At 39.7% G+C, this 19,382-nt stretch overlaps 1 protein-coding gene across 9 annotated transcripts in view; it reads right to left on the bottom strand.

Annotated features, from left to right (window-relative positions):
* JAKMIP2 (janus kinase and microtubule interacting protein 2) overlaps positions 1 to 19,382 on the bottom strand; it is a 187,104-nt gene that overhangs the window by 40,483 nt on the left and 127,239 nt on the right. For all 9 annotated transcript variants that reach the window (XR_012067290.1, XR_012067291.1, XR_012067287.1 and 6 more), the window contains 11 exons: positions 18,667 to 19,164; positions 14,835 to 15,044; positions 12,883 to 12,981; positions 11,641 to 11,787; positions 10,826 to 10,966; positions 8,939 to 8,995; positions 7,915 to 8,034; positions 6,860 to 6,988; positions 4,371 to 4,454; positions 3,625 to 3,687; positions 899 to 997 (listed from right to left, as the gene is read on the bottom strand). Coding sequence is in view for 3 of the 9 variants with exons in the window: in XM_006204476.4 (XP_006204538.1) it covers positions 899 to 997; positions 3,625 to 3,687; positions 4,371 to 4,454; positions 6,860 to 6,988; positions 7,915 to 8,034; positions 8,939 to 8,995; positions 10,826 to 10,966; positions 11,641 to 11,787; positions 12,883 to 12,981; positions 14,835 to 15,044; positions 18,667 to 19,164 (1,647 nt within the window). In the remaining 6 variants the exon portion in view is untranslated. The remainder of the gene's footprint in view (positions 1 to 898; positions 998 to 3,624; positions 3,688 to 4,370; positions 4,455 to 6,859; positions 6,989 to 7,914; positions 8,035 to 8,938; positions 8,996 to 10,825; positions 10,967 to 11,640; positions 11,788 to 12,882; positions 12,982 to 14,834; positions 15,045 to 18,666; positions 19,165 to 19,382) is intronic.

Raw genomic sequence — 19,382 nt, 5'->3', positions numbered from 1 at the left:
AATATTTAGAGCTTTCAGGTGTCACAAAGAATGTTCTTCCGACCATGAAGTTTTATGGCAGCTCAAGGCCTCCTGCATATTCAATCCACTCAAATTTTATAAGTAAGATATGTGGGCTACCAAGGATGACTTAACTCTTCTTTAGTGAAGCATACCAACTGCTAACTCTATCCGAATCTAATGTGAATTAACCTCAAGAAGAAATTGCTGGCAAAATAACAGAGAAATCAAATGATAAATCTTCTTATCCTCTGCATATCAGCATATGTTCAACCAGACCCTAAGCCAGCTTCTGCGTGATATAATCAAAATCTGATTTGACTGACATTAACTTTAAAAAGGGATGGAAACTTATTCAGATTAGCCAAAGTAGTTCCTAAAACATATTACCTTGCTTCTTAGCTTTTTGCATAAATGCATTACAGAATAAAAAGTCTGCTTACAAATTCAAGGGTCTAACAATAAAATATTTTTGTATAGAGTACATTTTGAAATACGATTCTTGGAGTAATATTCTTCTGAGTCAGAATTCAACGAAGGATGAAAAGGATCATTTAAAAGCAATGAAGTATTGATGAAGTTTGAAAGCTACTATTTACATTATTTAAAAACGATTCATTAGTCTTGTGCATGAAGGCAACAGTGTTGAAAAGTATGGTATCTGGGCATGAGCAGACAATTCTGAGTTGCATTAAAGTCTCACCACTTACTAGTCATAGGACCAGGGCAAATTATTTAACCTCAGTTGCCTCATTTAGAAAATCTTGGTTGTGGCTGTGAGGTCCGATGAGAATATGCATCCGAAAGGCTTAATTCAGCACCTCACACGTAGGTCAGGCTCAGTGCGTGTTAATTGTTATGATTATTTTTATTATCAGAATTATCATCATTTCCTTACTTCTAGCTCTAGGTTTCGAAACTCCAGCAGCTCATTCTGGTCTCTGGCATCCTGTAGTTCCTGTTGTAGCCGGTGGTTTTCTGCCTCTTGTTTTTCTATCTAATAAAGTAAATCCTCAGGTTAGGTGGACATTGCGAAAAGCATCTACAACTTTGCAAAGCAAGCATGGACCGCATTCTTTTACTCAGTGAATAAATCATCTAGACCATGAAAAAAAAATCCCAAGTAGATGTGAATAAAACAAGTCTTTGGCTTTCCTTCCAGTTATCCTTCAGTTGAGTTTTTTGAGTCACAGAAGAAAATGCTGGAGGATACCTCCTTTCACTGAGATAAAGTCCAGAGACCCTGTGAGTCCTGAATCTGAGTGTACTCACCACGCCCTTGGGGGTCATGGACAGTGTCCAAGAACTAGATTTAATGGGGCAAATAATGGAGACTGACACCTCTTCTTTTTGGAGTTACAAGTTGTCTGAGAAATAATTTTTTAAAAAGCAGCTCTGATCCTACACAAAACTTTGTTGAATTCCTTTTACCTGCAGAATACGCCAAACTCCTCAACATGGAGTTCAAAACCCTTAATAATCTGCTTCCTGGATTTAAATGTTTTCACTGTCATGTCTACACATGCACACACTCACATGTGATTGCACACACACTAGAATTTGGAAACCCTGACCGTCCGATTACTCCAGGAGCTCATCTCTGCCTGAGAAGGGTGCCCCCATTTCCTTTCCTACATGAGGAAATCCTACACTTCCTTGTACACCAAGCTCTAACGTCTCCTACCATAAGAGGCTTTCCCTGTCTCCCCATTCCAAAGTGACACCTCTTTCCTTGTTTTCCCTTAGGGCTTTCCTGGAAGGTGTCTAGTATAAACTGATGAAGCATGAAATTAAGTTGGTCATGTACAAACCTGCCTCTTTCTGTAGACAGGGTCCATGTCTACCAGGGATCAGAAAATTGTCATGACCTGCAAAGGGCTTGGGGCTGCCTCTGACATGGGCCTTCTGCACAGCAACTTACTTAAAATCTTGAATTTAGAAATAAAAAACCAGGGGATTTTCAATATGGGATGAATCTTTCTTTCTCAAGTATACACAGTCGAAGGAGAATGTTTAGCTTTATTGTGATTCAGTTTTCTTTTACTCTTAGAAATCTGAGCTCAAAAATTCCCCTTTGAGCCCAAAGAAAATCAGACAGAAGACATAATGGGAGTTAATTTTTTAGATGATAAACAAATGTAATAACACTTATTACTGGGCACCCCTGAGACCACTAAAAACCTTTTCCTCATAGTTTCCTGATATAGAAAAATTATAGGAAAATAAAGATGGGGAAAAATTAGATACTACGTGACATTCATTAATATAGCAAACTCTCAAGATCTTTACACTAGATTTTTGTGGTCTAGTAAACTTTCAAAAGTTTTTAGAAGTTGACTTAGATCACAAAAGAGATTCTATTTCCTAGAATCTTGGATTGGGACCAGAGGTGGGATATGTGGGGAGATTCCTGGTTCTGGTGGTTAGCAGTAGTAACAGCATTAGTGGTTCACAGGTGGTTGAATTCTTAGACCAGGGCCAATGTCCATCAAGTTTCTTCATGGGGACCCTTAACCCTTCTGAGAGTACCAGTCTTCAATCTTGGAATCGCCACCCACCTTCTATACATCAACTCTGTCTCCTATCATACAGAGAGCGAGATAGGATGTCCTAACTCTGCCAGACCAGAGGGGACGGAGGACAAGCTTCCTTCTCTTTCCACGCTTACCGGGGTGTTGTGCTTAATTTTTATTACTTGTCAAAACTAGTGAATATTGGTAGAAACAGTCCTAAACTAACTTCTCAATAATTCTGGATTGCCCTGCAGAATTATTTCCCTTATTCAAATGGGCTTTCAAATTCTGTTTTTGTCAAGAATAATGTAAGATTATCTTGTAATCTTTTCACATCATGAATGGTACAGACCAAAGGCAAAGCCATATCTGAACTTAAAATAATCTGTTGTATTTCACTGCCCCAAATCAAAAGCCTGTGCTGAGATAACTCAAATTCATTCTATCTGTTGGGCTGAAACCATGCTTTTGCATCTTGATTTGTTGAACAACTTCCCGTACAAGCTCTTTTTGTGCTTTGGATGCATCTTTTAAAAAGTTCTTTCATTAAAATATAAATATATATATATATATATATATATATATGGATATCTCTCTCTCTCTGTGTGTGTGTGTATGTGTATATATATATATATATATATATATATATATATAAACAAACAAGATCAGCAAAAATTTAAGTGAGAGCACAGTCTGTGCTCGGTTGCAGCGTGGCCTTGCAGTCATTTCCTTTCACAAAGTTACGAGTCCTATTCACAGAGTGCTTTTGTAGATGGACGACCACACAGGATGTGTGCACGTGTGGGTGTATGTATATATATACAGTACACATACAGTATATATATATGGGTAACAAATCGATAGGTTTCAGGGATCACATCCTTTCAAGTCGGCACAACGCCCAGCGCAGAGCCATGCACACCACGTGCCACATAACTGATGGTGATGGAGGTGACAGAGATGCAGGCGGGCACGCGGCAGAGGGGAGCGCAGCGCTGGAAGAGCCTCCCGTCCCCTAGCCCCTGTGCCACTCCTGAGAGGAACCCCTGCTGCTCCTGGATCTCTCATCATTTTCTCCTCTGCCCCACTAGGGTGTTGTGCCCCCACATACCTTTTCTAAAAGCTCCTGGTTTCTCTTAATGAAAAGTTGTTTATCTTCTACCCAGTGTGAATCCTGTTTGACAAAGAATATGGCGCAGTCAGCATTTCAGAGTGGCACAAAAGAGCATGTGTCCTCAAACCACTTGGCCAGAACTGTCCTCTCTCCACCCGGTTTATTTGCCTGCCAACGGCTGAGAAACAACACCCACCCCGGCCAGCTCCTTATTCCAAGACAATGGGGCCGAAGTTGCCAGGAAAATTTAACCCCCATTTCATTGTCACTCACTAGCCCTGTCTTTTCCCATCTGAATAATCCAGGACCAGCCTTCTGGGGACTCAGAAGTGACCACACAGGCAAAAAGTGAAAAGGGTCAGAATGCACACAGGCTAGATACGTATGGATGGAAAACATTAAAATGCAGAACCATAAATGTAGCAGAGAGGCAAAGAAGGCAGCTTGAGGGGCGGGTCTTTGTCTCAGCAGCTCATGACCACTCTAGGCTATGTGTACAAGGCTCCTCTTCCTCTGCCAGTCTCTCTCTTGCCCAGCCTCATTGGCTGCTGTAGCTGGGTTCACACTCTGGCCAGCCAAACACCAGGGACAGAAACAGAGGGTTGAACATTCTGACACAGTTTGAGAAAGGTCACTGCGGAGAGCCAAGCCGTGTCCTGGGTGGGCCCATGCACGGGGCGATCGAGGGGAAGGTCATATTGAATCACCCGCATCTGCAGATGGGCTAGCAACCAAATGCCTACCTGTCCTTTCTGAGCCAGAGTCGCCTCCAGATCTTCAATTTTGGCTTTATATCTTAGCACCTCTGCCTGGAGCTGCTCTTGAGCCTAGTGAAGTCAAAATTCCAGAACTCAGTAAGTAGAACTGAGAAAAAGTCAGTATTTTTCTTCCCCTCATGTTCCCTGCTTAGAACTCAGCAAGTGAGAAAAAAAGAATCTCCTATGCTCAAAGCGTCTTTTAAAACTATGTTTATAATCTAAATTCTTGCTTAACATTTTCAGTGGCTCCCTTTAGCATCAGGTTAAAACTTCAAACCCTTTAGCCAGGTTTTCAAAATCTCCCCTTATTCTTCCAATCTTTTCCCACCGCTCATCAACATGGAGTCCACCTCTACCCACTGGTGACCTCCTTGTTTCTAAAATTCGCCTTGTACCTCTCCACTTCCCTCTTTATTTGGATGCGTTCCCCTTGTGGAAAACCTTATCCCATTTTCTCTTTCCAAAATCTTCCCATTCTTTCACAGCCAACTCTGTGCCCTATATTCAAATCTAAATCCAAATCTGTGTATGTACATAGGAAGAATTTTACATGTGTGTGTGCATGTGTATGTGTGTGTGCATGTGTATGTATGTGTGTGTCTGTATCAGCATGTTTGGGACACTAATCTTACACGGAACAACCTTACTTCATTTAGTCTAGTAATGTTTCCAGATTCTTTTGTATTCTCTCTGGATTCAATCCTATTTTCCATGAAACACTTTGTTTTCTGCCCATACCCACATTTTTGTCGTGTCTTATGACCTGGATAGGTCCTCTGGTACAAAGTTGAACAAAATCAGCAAATGGCTGGTGTCCTTTTCTTATTATTATGAACAGAATACATCTTTGGACTGCTAAATACTATATTTACCTTTACCAGGTTAAAATAATTCCAAGCTTAGCTTTTCTAAGAATTATGTAACTTTGAATGGGTGTTGAGTACAACGTACTTTTTCTCTATTGAAATGATTGTATCGTTTGTTTTCATTGATATCCTTTCATCTGTATTACCTATTTTTGCACTTCTACTTTCTTCGACTTTACTACTCTCTTTCTCACATCTTGATGTGTCTTAGACTATTTTGCTTAGCATAGTAAGTTTTCTTACTGTAAAGGCCATAAATAATGCTAAACCTGTATTTTGATGGGAGAGTGAGACAAGAGAAAGAGAACTGGTTTCTACATCGTCACCTCTCCAAAAAACAATACGCTACTGTTTTCATTGACCAGCCCCATGTTGGTAAGAATGCGTAGTAAACACCAACAGTGAAAACCACAACTATTCCAGTATTAGGGCACAGACACGAAAGCACACACATACATCCTTCCTAATGATTGCTTGCCTGTCTATAGGGTTTTTTTTAACATGTTTACTCACTTATGCATGTGTACGTGCATGAACGTATATATTTAAAAAGACATAACTATAGTATCTATGTTTTCCTACTAAGCCACTAACAGTAGTTCCTATAATACTTCTCAATGAACTGTAGACCCTCTAAATCGGAAGCAGGGTAAAAATCGCTGAGTGATCACGCTCTCTCTTGCCCATGTAAACTAATGTATGAGGCAGTTACAGCAAGGCAGTCGTGACTGAACTCAGATCTAGGTTCATCTCCTAGCTTTAATCTAACTAAGCTACATATTCTGGTTTTCACCTACCTTAGATATATTTAACTCCTACTAAGCTATTATTTCCTCTCCTATTAAAAAAAGAGTTAATAATAGCATCTAACTCACAGGATTATCTTAGGGTTGCATGAGATAATGTGTATACAGTAGTCAGCACGATGCTTGGAATACATCAAGTACTCAGTAAATGTTAAGTGTTAGTACTGTATGTGTTTCTTTTTCTTGTTTGAAGTAGACGAATGAGAGGCAATTGTGACATTACAGAAAGAACATCTGATCCAGCAAGATGTGAGCTGGAATCCCACTTTCCCATTTATTAGCCGTGTGATTGTGGGTAATTCAATTAACCTCTCTGAGCCTCAAATTCCTTTTTTTTATAAAATACCCACCTTAGGGGGCTGTCCCCAGGGTTAAATGAGATACTGTCAGTGACAGTTCTCAGTAAGCTGTCAATGTAATGCTCTTATTAACTAAGAAAAGGAACTGGCTACCCATTGCTTTTGAAAGATAAAAGTTTTTTTTTTCTCCCAAGCAAGAAACTAAAAAAAAAATGGATTATCAAAATTCAATACTGTCTAACTTTGAAATTGTTAAGTTTTCAAACAGCACAAATAAGAACTATATACTCCACCATCTTTAAAGGAACAAAAGCATTGATCTAAGCTGGTTCTAATGTCTCCAGATCCAAGGTTTGTTGACATAAAAGATAAAACAGTTCAAAAGCTGCAGTGGTGAGATGGGTACCAGGCAAGCTATCCTACTGACACTTTCATGTCCATGGTATTTTCGTGCTGCGACTGTTGCAAGCCAATTCAGGGCCCTCTCCCAGATGTACACTAACCTTGGCTTCTCTTTCAGCGTCGAGGATGCCTCCACTCTGCTCCTGCAGGAGGGCATACGCTCTTTGGAGAGCCTGGTATTCTTTTGTTAATTGTCGGAACCGTAGCTCAGATTCTTCCGCTGCTAAACTCTTGAGGTTAAACAAAAAAGCCAAAAAATTATTATTATGCTTACATCCTGTGTTCAATGTGAAATATTAACTTGTGTCCATTTTTTGAAGAGAAGTAAAGGTTTGTTTGTTATTGGATTTTGTGCGATTTTATTCTTAATTTTCAAGTATGTGTATGGGCACAAATACTGTAACACTTTCAAGATGGACACTGCAGGAGTACTTAGGTATTTATTAATAAAAGAAGCATTTGCTTATTTATACATTTCTGATTATTACCCATTTGGGCTTGGATTATAGAAAATTTTGGACTCAAAGGAGAAAAACTTATACCTAGATTTTGGATCCAAATTTGAGGAGATGATTATCAGTTTTAGTCTCAGTTCCTTTCAATACATACATAGCCAAGCAACTTCTTCCCCAGATAAATTATAAAAATGGTTTTACAGCTTTGAGTCTCCAACTTCAGAGCATTATAAAATCACCATGAAGTTTTGTGAAAAATGAAGATTTGTGGGTTCCACCCTCAAGATCCTGAGTCAGGAGCTGTGAGTCCGAAAACTCTCATTGTAATTGAAGCCCTTAGATAATTCTGATGAAGGTGGTCTACAGAACATACTTTGCTGAACACTGTCTTAGACTGTATTTAAAAGCTTGTTCTTTGGTTTACACCTTCTCTGGATGAAGAATGTGGGAGAGTAACTTATTTTGAAAGAAGCCTTGAGGTTACAGAGCTGAACTTCAGAGAAGTTTCTAAAAGGGCTGCATGACTTAGGTGAAGCTACTGTCCAAGATATAACGAAGTCAAGCATGGCCTTGAAACTGGCCACTATTATGAGATGACATGCTGTTTGTGAAGGAGATAAAAAGTGAAGTGCTCTTTCTCCTCCTTCAAGGGAAGAGTTGATGACAGTATCACAGAAGATTAGAGAAGTGAAAAGGCTTACTTCATCCAGGTCATCATCAGGAGTGGCTGGCGTTCGGTCTGTTCTAAATGAGGCCATAGATGACGTCTCTGAATCCATGGAGTCCTCATCATAGCCGATAAATGGGTCCAAAACAGGCCTCTAATGGAGGGAAAGTACACATTTACTAACAAAGCTAGAAGTGGGGAAAGTCAACTTCTTATTAAAATTCTGTCGCCTGGCATGCATGCAAATAAACATAGAAGACATGGGTCCTTCAATGCTTCTTTGATGAAATAAAAATATTAGGCGTGGACACAGTAATTCCAATAAATGCTTGCCCATGTTATTTCACTTCTGATGTTTCTGAGGAAGAGTCATTAATGTTTGGCTCTCTTCATAGAAACACTGGATCTTCTTTTACGTTGCATTTTATACCATGATGAGTTTATGCGATTTACTCTGGCCAATATTTAAAATACAATCAAGGATTTCTAAAAGTCCAGGCATCCGTGTGAAGGGGATTATCAAATTCTATCATCTAATTCCACATTCAAATAAAATGATGCAATCGTTAAAAACAAAAATCAAACAAAGAGACAAATTAAAATAAAACTTTGTGAATTCTAAGAGGCTACACAGATATTGGTGGATAGTATCATTATCAATAATATTGCCCGAGTGAATAATAAAAATATATTAATCAATTATAGGATGGGTATCAGAGGCTAATACTATTCAAGGGAGACATCAAATTGTATGTATCTCTTGCATGTCCTTGGAGTGTGACTCTCTGACTTGTCAGATAACCCTCTCTACATCAAACCTAGTGGCTTCTTCACTCAGAAAGCAAACCCTTTCAGGTTAAAATCCACAACACAATCATTTCTGGACTTCTGAGAACTGTCAAGGGAAGACATTTCTTCTGGCAAATAAACCCCATGGTTTTCTGCAGTTCAGGAGCATCTGATTTATCACATATTCACAGGAAGGTTCCTTGGCAAGCCTCACTTTTCCCGCTGTGTCTGTGTGTGGCAGAAGCCTGATAACCTAGTTCTCTCATTACCTTAATTGGCTTGGAACTTCTTCTATGCTTTCTCCTACGAATGAGCTTTTCCCGATCCTGGAAAACAGATGAAAGACTTTTCAGATCATGGCTTGGTGCCTTTTCTCCTATAGGTTTTTTTTTCTTCCAAAGACAGAGCTGTATGTCTCCTAGAGCATTACATATTTCTGTTTAAAATACGATTATGTTTTGTAAATTGTGGCATCTTTTGGGTTTGATACTTGAGTACTGTCCCTGATAATCTATGTGGATCTGAAAGCCTCACAACCAGAAAGTATACTGCATTCCTAACTGGCATCTTCTATTTTATACTTGAAGGTCAAGTATAAAATCGTCATGTTCTCCCAAAGTGCAATTCTTCAATTTTCTCAGATCCCAAATTATTTTAAGTGTTGAAACATATCATTTCACAATAAAGAAAAACCTTACTGTTTTCATTAAATCACCCGAAAAGCATAGAAAGCTACCTTCTGACTATTTTTGGATCCTTGTTCTCACCTGTAGCCTCTGAAGATAGAACAGAGTACCTACTTGGTTGGAATTATCTAGTGTTTTCTTTTTCGGTGGGGGTGGTTCTCATTAGAATGTTCTGGGAAACTCAAAGAATATCTAGAAATAATGATAGATTTCTTGATTTATTCTTTTCGTGAAAGGAGACAGTTTGGTAATTTGATGCTCATTTGTATGGTACTCCATATATTTAGTGTACAAATTCAAAAGTGGATGGAATAAATGATATTTATACCTCCCTGGAAGTCTGACAGACATGTGTGAACGTCTCAAAATTTCTAAGAAACTAGCTTAAACTCCTGATACTCAAAGCCAATCAAATTCCTAGACTAGTGAATCTGTGAGATTTATGAGTTACTAAGGATGTGGAAGTGAAGTGAGGGGCAGAGAGCTTCAAAGGCCATGTTTAAGAAGTAATCTGTGTTAAGCCAGTGGTGTTAACCTTTTTGATTTTCACCTTTAATAAATAAAAATAATTTGATCATGCAACCTTAAGATAGCCAAAAGTTTTACAGTATACTTAGATGATCCTCCTAATATAGCACATGCATTGTAACATATACTCAACATAGAAAATTTTAAAAGGGTGAGCCATAATTAACCATAAACATAATTTACAATCTTTTCTTCCCTCAATGGCAGTGAATCATCCCGCTTACCCTACTCTGAAGACTATTGTCTGCCACTCCCCCATCACTAGTTCAACTCTGTTGGTCTTGGCTTGGTTCTAAATGAAGTGCAACCACAGGTATCATTCATGGAATAAAGACAGAGAGGCAAAAAAGAAAACCCAAAGGCATCTACAGGTGTTAGTCCAACGTTGTCGGTAACACAGATCTCAGCCAGATGCAAATGACAGTAATAACTCCTTTACCTGCTTCAGCAGGTACTGAAGTTGTGGTCAGGAGATCTGGACTGGAATTTCAGCTGTCATTTCACACATATGTATTAAACTGCCACTATGTAGCTAGAGACTGGATTAGGTGTTGGGAAACAAGAGGTCAGTAGTCTTGTAGGAGGCAAAATATTTAATCTCTGAGCCTCAGAATCTTGATATTGGAAGGCAGTTACAAGATACACCCATACAACCTACCTACTCACATTACAGTGCATTTGAAAGTTCTTTTAATGTGCTTTGCAGCTATTATTTGTGTTATCAAATTAGTTAACAAAAAATTATAATTGAAAAGGTATAAAGCAGTTAAATAATATCCAATATTTTTGGAATAAAGTCTCTTGAATCTACTTATATATTCAACATAGGAACTTGGGCCTTTGGGGCTAATCCAACATTATTAAGTGCTGCTAGTGTATGTTGATTTCTTGGCTACTTGTCCTTGGGAACAGCTTAGGGTTTATAGATAAACCAAGACCTACCCTTGTGAGCTCATCAATAATGTTCTGTTGTTCAATGACCTGAAGTTTTAGAAACTCTGTCTCTTGTTCTTCATTAGCTTGATCGAGGTCATTCAGAGATTTTAATTTCTTCAAGGGTGGATGGGATGTAATTTTTTCTCTCTGGGTTGGGGAAAAAAAAAGCGTAGGTAGAGAGTTTAAAAATCCTAAACTTTGGTGGTTAACGTAAAGTATTTGTAGAAACTTTATGAGGCTCCAGCTAAATTTGAAAACTGCTCACTTTCAATATACACACACACACCAACTAACACCCTCAGGTACCTTTTGTCTGCTGTAACAGGTGGCAGTCGCTGGGAAGGTGTGCAGATCTCTACCACTGGATTGGCAGTCTGTTAAGGAGGACATGAGCCTAACACGTGTTCATACATTATGCAAATGATGGCACCTATTTCCAACTATTGTGCAAGATCTTAGGAGATGAGGGGTATCTACTGTACGGTTCTAGAAAAAGCATGTTAGTGAAATTCTTGCAAGGAGGTATCTATGGTTGGGGAACCAGGTTGAAACTCTGCTTCTCTACTTCAGAGCTTTTGGAGAGTGTGCAGATTCCTGCAAGCACTCCCATTGTTCTGCAAAATTTAGAAAGTCCATAAAATTCAGAGTCAGCAACCTTCTTTGGCTTTCTTCCTTAAGGGCGCCTTGCTTACATAAGGGAAAATCGAAACTTTCACCAATAGCATTGTATTTTAAAAATAAACTGAGAAAGACCAGTAAGTCAGGTGAGTGCAGTAACACAAACAAGGAGGCCGCAGTTTTGCAGAATCTATGATACACACCATTTCTGAGTTTTCCTTGGTAACAGCTTTTAGTTTCTCTTCCATGCGCTGCAAAGACACCATCAGTTCATCGTTTCTCTTGGCGAGGCACTTGTTCCTTTCCAGAAGAGGTTTACATTGTTTTTCGGTTTCCCGCACGCGTTTTAACTGGGAAGACATCAGACAATGTGATCCTTGGGTTAGAGGCTGAAAATAACTTCATGACACCAACAGCCACCATACAGAAGGGAAAGCAGGATATTTTAAATACAACTGTCCAAAAATGATTTAAAAAAATTCCTAATATGAGTCAGAAAATAAGAGCAGCACAAAAGAAAATGGGCAAAAGACAAAGGGTGAGTCCCACAGGACACCCAAAAGGCCAACAGATACTTGAAAAGTTACTCCACCTTGTTAGTAAGAAGGAAAATAAAAATTAAAATCCTGCAATAAGAATACACCTCACACCCACCAAATGACTAAAATGATCATTTATCTTTGCATGCTGGCAAAGACGAGGAGAAACTGCAACTCTCACACATTGTTGGAGGGAATGGAATGGTAACAACTGTAAACAACTGTCTGGTGGTCAGTGCTGAAGCTGACGGCTACGTGCATACTCTGCGAGCCAGTAATTCTGCTCCTTGGGATAGTGCCCCCCAGACATCAATGCATCTCCTCACTGGGACATGTAGCAGCACCATTAACAGTTGAAGCTGTTATGAAACAACGTAAATGTCTGTCAATGACAGAAGACTGAATGTATATATTTATCATATGTGATTGTATATACATATGGTATCAGATATTGTGTATATTTATAATACTAAATGTATAATTATATATGATTGAATACGACAGTGTGAAAATGAATGAATTCTATGTGCAACACAATGGGAGACTCTCACCAATGTAACGCTGAGCAAAAAAATCAGACACAAAAGAGTAATTATCATAGGATTCCATTCACAGTGCATTTAAAAAACGGCAGTAGACACCTATAGTGATGGAGTTCAGTCGAGTGGTTACCTTTAGAGAGACGGTGGCTGAGGGAGGTCACAAGATGGGGAGTTCTGAGATCCTAGTAATCTTCCACTTACTCACCTGGGTGGTGCTTATATGAGCGTATCACAGTGGGCATATTTATTGAGCTGCGCTTTTATTACTTGTGTGCTTTTATTATACTTCTGCAACATCATATATACTTCTAGAACAAACTGCTTCATAAAACAATCACATAAAAAAAGCCTCCTTAGAACTCACCAGTTCATTTCGCTCATCTCCAAGTAAGGTGTTCCTGTCTTCTAATTTTCTTATCGTGGCGTTCAACTCAGCTATTCTCTTTTGATTTCTTCGCAAATCCTACACATGAAAATGAAAATGGCCATTTCTTCACCAATACTTTTCACAAAGTTCTAGAATACCGCTCATAAAAATAACCAGCTTAGTTCCTTTCATCTGGCTTACGAAGAGAGGGTAAAATGTTCTCTTCAGTGAAGAGTAAACATTTACCCTATTCCAACCCCCAAGATTCACTGCTTGAGTTTTAAGATCAAGCCTGACTGAAACTGCAAATGAATTCTATGTGGCAGATCCTCCCTGGAGCCCTGACTCCTGGCAATGGGAGTGGTAAATAGTGGGATCAGCTCATTGGATCTGTGAAATGTGAGACCAAGGTCACGCTGTGATTGCATGAGGTTCAAGGAGCAACCCTTGTGTCATGGCTGCACACTGCTTCCCCAGCTTATATGGATGACCCACTAGTACACTTAGCCAAAGAGGGGACAGAGTAGGAGGTACGGATGGACTTTGCAAATTCCTGCACACTCCTGGAGAAAAAGGTCAGAAACAGAAAGCTGGCACATTGTCTCCACATATAAAAGGCAGCAGACTATAGGACAGACGTTACTTGTAGATTCTGCCCAGAGTAACTGGCTTCCTCACTGACATAAGTGCCGTGGAATCACTTTACACACAGCAGCCATGAATTAATTCTACACTCTAGAGTCCACAGGACCATTAGACACGTGCAATTCCATTATCATCTTACATCTGATAGTGCTGTACTGTTGACAAAGCAGTTTCACGCACATTAAACCCCTAGATTCACAATATCCCAGAGGAGTCAGCAGGACAGGGAAGAGTCAGGGAGGCTGTAACTCGTTCAAGGTCTTGCGGCTACTATCAATAGATCAATAACTAGTATGTATTGAATGCTAACTGTATGCAAGACACTGCATTCAACCTTTTACATCACTGTCTCTTCTAAACCTTAGACCAGCCCATGGAGTACCCCTGTTGTCTCTCTTTTACAGATAAGGAGACTCTGAGCAAATGATCTGCCTAAGGTCACACAGTCAATGGCATATCCAGGATTTTAAACTAAAGGGTCTGATTCTATAGCCCACTGTCTTGACAATTCTGTTCCATTGCGGGTAAGTGTCAGTGAAAGAACTAAAACTTGTATCTGCTAATTCCTAGTCCAGGACTCTTTCTGCCACCTACTGGGATATAAATATCCTTCCTGAATTCCAATTCATAAATTTTTCATTACTTGGTTCTAAGTACTATTTTGGAACCTACCTCTGTTCCTAAATAATACATTTTCATCTTTTAGCAGCTAAATACTTTGAAAGGTATAAGATCTGAAAGTAAACTATACATAAGCTGATATCTATCGCTGAACTTCTGAAAATAATTTCTCATATAAAATGACGAAAATCCAGGGAAATAAGTATCAAATTCAATGAGACTTGAAGCTTTCATTTAATGATTATAAAAATTAAGTCTTTTATGCAGTTACTACATTTTGACCCCCATAGATGGTAATCGATTTTACCAGTTTCCAACCCAATTGTTCACACAAGGAAAGACTACCAGTCTTGGCAAGAGGCTAAGTATTTTCATCTAATTTGATTCTTATAATAGGCTGAAGTTTGGTATCAAACTTCAGTTTGGTATCACTCGGCTAGAAAAATTCTATGAAGGCCTTTCAAAGGTCTGTAATTCTCTTGTGATCCCCTCATGCAATGCAGACCACTCTGCTGTCCATGAGTTTAGAAAGCCCTGTTCCCAAGATACTCGCTGGTTTTCTAGTAGGAGGTGGAATTGATTTCTCTGTAGTAAACAGGAAAAGAGCTTAAGTGAAAAGTAAAACTTGGGAGCTAAATAAAAGATGACTCCTGAGTTCTTAACTTCAGCATGGAGAGACTTACGGGACTGCTGCAGTGTTCGGAGCCGTCTCCTGCTCTTCCCGGAATTTCCCGTTTGGGGCTGCTCATGTTACACTCGGCCTCCTTGACCAGAAAGAGCTGCTCATCCAAGGCTTCCTTCTGCAGCTGGAGTTTCTGCACGTAGCCTGTCTGGGTCTCCAGCTCCTTTTCCAGAGAAAAGATGATCCTGTCCTTGGCTTTGATTTCATCCATCTGAATTAAATGACACCCAGGACATTTTATTTAACAAGGATGCAAAGAAATGCATTTTTACAATGGTATGAGCTTAACTTCTTTCTGTTGATTGATATAGGAAAAAAAAGTCATGAATATGACAAGGAGATTGAATTCATGAATAAGACAATGCAAGGCTGTGTAATGAAGGCCATTTTACTCTTAACGAGGTGTCAAGGAGAGTGATTATTTTGTCTCTAGTATATCCTATGTAGATGCTGTGATTCAATATATTGTTTGAAATGGTCTGGGTTGGTAGGATACGGAAAGGAAAAAGTTCACTTTAAAATGGGTCATTTGTGTTAACAAAGACAGATACTAAATATTCTACTGCAATGTTTCCCAGGACAATTTGTGATGTTACCTCCGGTTTGGGGGAAGGACCTTTGAGTTCACTTTAAACAGCAATAACAACTACGAACAGGTCATTAGTAACTGAAGAAGCTGCAGACTTCCCAGCAGCCTCCTCATTTCCTCAGGCCAGCATGTGTGCAAGTAGGTGGAGAGTCTGGAGCGAGGTCCTTCCATGGTTCATGCCACAGGGCTCTTTCCACTCCTACTCACTTTTCAGAGCAGCCAGTTCTTAACCACCGTTTAACTATTAATGTCAGAAAACCATGGTTGGGACAAGAACAGGAATGGAAAATACCTGGTAATATTAGTCACTATTTCCCCACCTCTATCTGTGGGATGTATTTATCGATTCCAGTACTCAGTTCTGTTAAGCCTGGGCACAGCCTTAGAAATATTTTGCAACTAAAGGCCAAAAACATTTGATACCAATTAATCAGAGTTCCACTGGACTGAAAACTTTTTGCCATCCCCAGATGAGGGTGAATGATGTGAATGCCTATTAAAAATCCTGGAAGAAAGCATCGCCACTGGGTGAAATCTTTCTTCTCATCTCGTTATATCCTGTGAGAATATTCAAAATGGAAATAGACACATTTAAAACAAACAATATTATGCTATTCTCCTCTTTATAAAAAAAGTCTCCTTATATATAATAAATCACTCTGTATAAATCTTTCTTTGCTGTATTCCTAAGATACACACATATATATATACAAAAATATATCTATATGTATTTTTATTTATATATATTTATATACATATATTTGGGACAGAAATTGTGTTACACAGTTACATTTTCCCACATGTAACTATCTGTGAGCTACAGCCTCCAAGTCACATGATTAAATTTTAGATCATTTTTGGGAGGGCATGGTCCTGTGACATCATCTGATCACTCGGTAAGTAAAATCAAACACCGTCCTGTTAATCTGGGAGTAAAAGCACTGTCTCTATTTCTATCTCCTTGTAGAAGATTTGAGTTCGGTGTTATTCTTACCTAAGTAGCACATTCTTCTGTTAGATCTGCCATCCACGGTGTTATTTACAGTTTACCATAGCTCCAGGTCTGCGTTCTCCTAATTGGTTCTGATGTGCCCTACACAACTTGCTGGGAAATCAGCCCATTTTTGCCACAGAATCATCTGCATCATCACCATCCTCATAACTGAAATTTATTGATCTTTTACTTCATTCAAAGTAAAACATATTCTCTGTATTCAGAGCTTTACAAACCTTACCTCGTTTTATAACAATCCTATTATGTAGGTTCTGGTTGCACCATTTTACAGATGATGACTGAGGACCCAAAGGGTTACACACTTGGTCATGGTCATATGGCTAATAAATGATGAAGCCTGATTTAAAATACTGTCTTCTGACTCTAGAGCCCATTCTATAAGGCACGATGCTATAATGACACCAAGATTACGCTGCCGGCATTTCCCAAAGTGGGTTTCTGTAGAACATCCAATAACAAGTGTTAAGGAGTCTCTATTGCATAGTGGCTCTCAGCATGGACTCTAAGATTTCAGAATACTGAAAATCTTCCAAAGTTCTGGTTCTTAGATGGGGAGGGGGTGCATATCAGAATTCCCTGGGAAAGTTTTCTAGACAGAATGGCTCCCATTTCTCTCCCTTCCAGTTCCAAAAATGGAATTGGGTATTGGGGTAAGAAAAGGATAAGAAGGTAAAAATGAAGACAAGCACATCTGTATTATTAAAAAAAATTCTCATGTTAGTCTGTTGGCTCCCAATTTTTTAACCACTCTCCACATAGCTTGGATTTTACATTTTATTAGGAGGGATTTCATGTCACTTTCTGCAATGCGCTGGTGAAAGGAAGTCATAGAAGAAATTACAGGTCAACAAGTGGATATACTCATAGACTTCACACTGAAAACCACTGACAAATGAAAATATTTAACGTAAAGCTTCCTTTTCATTTACCTACCTGCCAACTTCAGAGTTCACAGTCTTGATTCTTTCTTCATCAGTCATTGTTGTTTTAAACACCAAAGGCAGGGCAGAGACCAATATTTCTGCACTGCGTTTGGTCTTCATTGTCAATCAGTGCAATAGTATGAATTGCAGACAGATAATTTGAAAAGTGTGGCAAAGGCAACATTTTACAGTCATACTGTATTGCAGTGCAAAGAAAATTACATGTTTAATTTTCTAAAATGTTCTATGGTAACCACTTTTTACATAAAACTGAAATCCTAGAGCTATCATCCAAGGCACAGAATTGGAGTTCTTAGAATATAAATGCTTAGAATCAACAGATACACAAGAAGGAAAGTGTAGGAGTCTCTACTGCATACTGGTTATAAGCATAGACTTCGAAGGAAGTATTTTTAGAGAAGCATAAAGTACACTCCAACAGATAATAGTTAATTTGATAAGCTATAACCAAGATATAAATAATGCTGAAGACTCTAAGTATAGGTACGTATCAACATTTCTTTTAAGATGAGGTCAACCTGCAATATTATAGCTTTCATACAATCATTGTATTTGTTTTACTGTTAAGCATAGTGAGACACTGATGTGGCTTTTGGTCATACATGTTAAAAAGAAAGATTCAATTCTGTAGGGGTCGAAGTAAGTCTTGGAAATTGGTAAGAGCAAATAAGCTACTTAGACATGGTCTCCAATTTAAGAATTATAAAGGTCCCTATTTTGAATGGCCCCTGTTTATTCTGGAAAAGAAGATCTATTTTCATTTCTAAAATGACTAGGGGTTTTATAGCTCTTTTTCTTGCTTTCAGACACGGTTCCTGGAGAAAAAATGAGGCGAATTACTCAGGGTGTTCGCAGGGGCTGCCATTTTCAGACATCTGAAAGCCATAGAAACCTTCCCCACCCTTGCAAAAGACCCCAAAACATTGGATAAATGGAAAGCCTACAAAACATGGTGATTTTGAAAGAGTTCATAATTCAGAATACTTTTATAGGCACTCAAGAAAACGGGAGTCATTGCATAGACACTCTCCCTATGTGCAGGACTGGAAGAACCCAGGTTTTCCGAGAGGGCTGACTCCGAAATCCTTTACAAGGCCAATTTCACAAGGCCTGGATGCACCTCTTTATCTATTGACCTATCTTGTATTTTGGATAGAGCACTAGACAGAAGGAAGGCACTGTTTATAATCCACTCATAAAAAACACCTGAAAAACCAGCCCCACGGCGCCCTGAAGCCTGCAAAGAGAATGGTTGTGCCCTGGCTGACTGCCCTGGGTTACTAACCAGCCTCCGAATATCCCGCTCCGACTCCCACTTGATCTTGGAGATGGCTTCCTGGTGGGACTGGTGCTCACTCCTGAGGTCCCCAGCCTTGATTTTATCCGCTTGGATCATATTGCTCAGCGCCTCGTCCACCTGCTTCTTGGCCGTTTTCAGGTCCGCAATTTCCTGTAAGAGCTTCAGGCGCTCGGCATCAAACAGTTTCCGGGCCTCCTCCCGGGCCTCGATGGTGAGCGCTGTCCTTACTTTGTCGCTGCTGCCGTCCCGGAGCGCACACAGCGCCGACTTGAGCCTCTGGATCTCCCCGTCCCGCACCTTCACTGTCCTGGCCATTTCCTGCTCGTGCTGCTTGATGAGGTTCTCCCTCACGGCCTGCAGCTCCTTCATCTTCTCCTCGTGGAGCTTGGCTTTGAGCTCCGTCACCAGGACCGTGTGCTTGCGCTGCTCCAGCTCACGGATCCGCTTGGCTTCCTGAGTCTTCTCTCTTTCGAGCTTGGAAACCTGAAGACAGAGAGGTGAACGGATGAAAGGTCAGCTGCATCAAAAAGGTGGGCTCCTAGGCCGGATGGGCAGCTCAGACCCTGCGATCTCTTAATGCCTCATCTCTCTTCAAAATTTCAGGCGCCTGTGGGCTCGGGGGGAAGGGAACCGCAGGTCTTTTAATGCTGGGAGTACAGCGTGTGAAAGGAGGAAATACCCGCGGATGCTTTCATGGCTGT

Source organism: Vicugna pacos, chromosome 3 (assembly GCF_048564905.1).
Source record: "Vicugna pacos chromosome 3, VicPac4, whole genome shotgun sequence".
Classification (NCBI taxonomy): Eukaryota; Metazoa; Chordata; class Mammalia; order Artiodactyla; family Camelidae; genus Vicugna; species Vicugna pacos.
The sequence above is the reverse complement of the archived record's forward strand: the minus strand, read 5'-3'. Positions and strand labels throughout refer to the sequence as shown.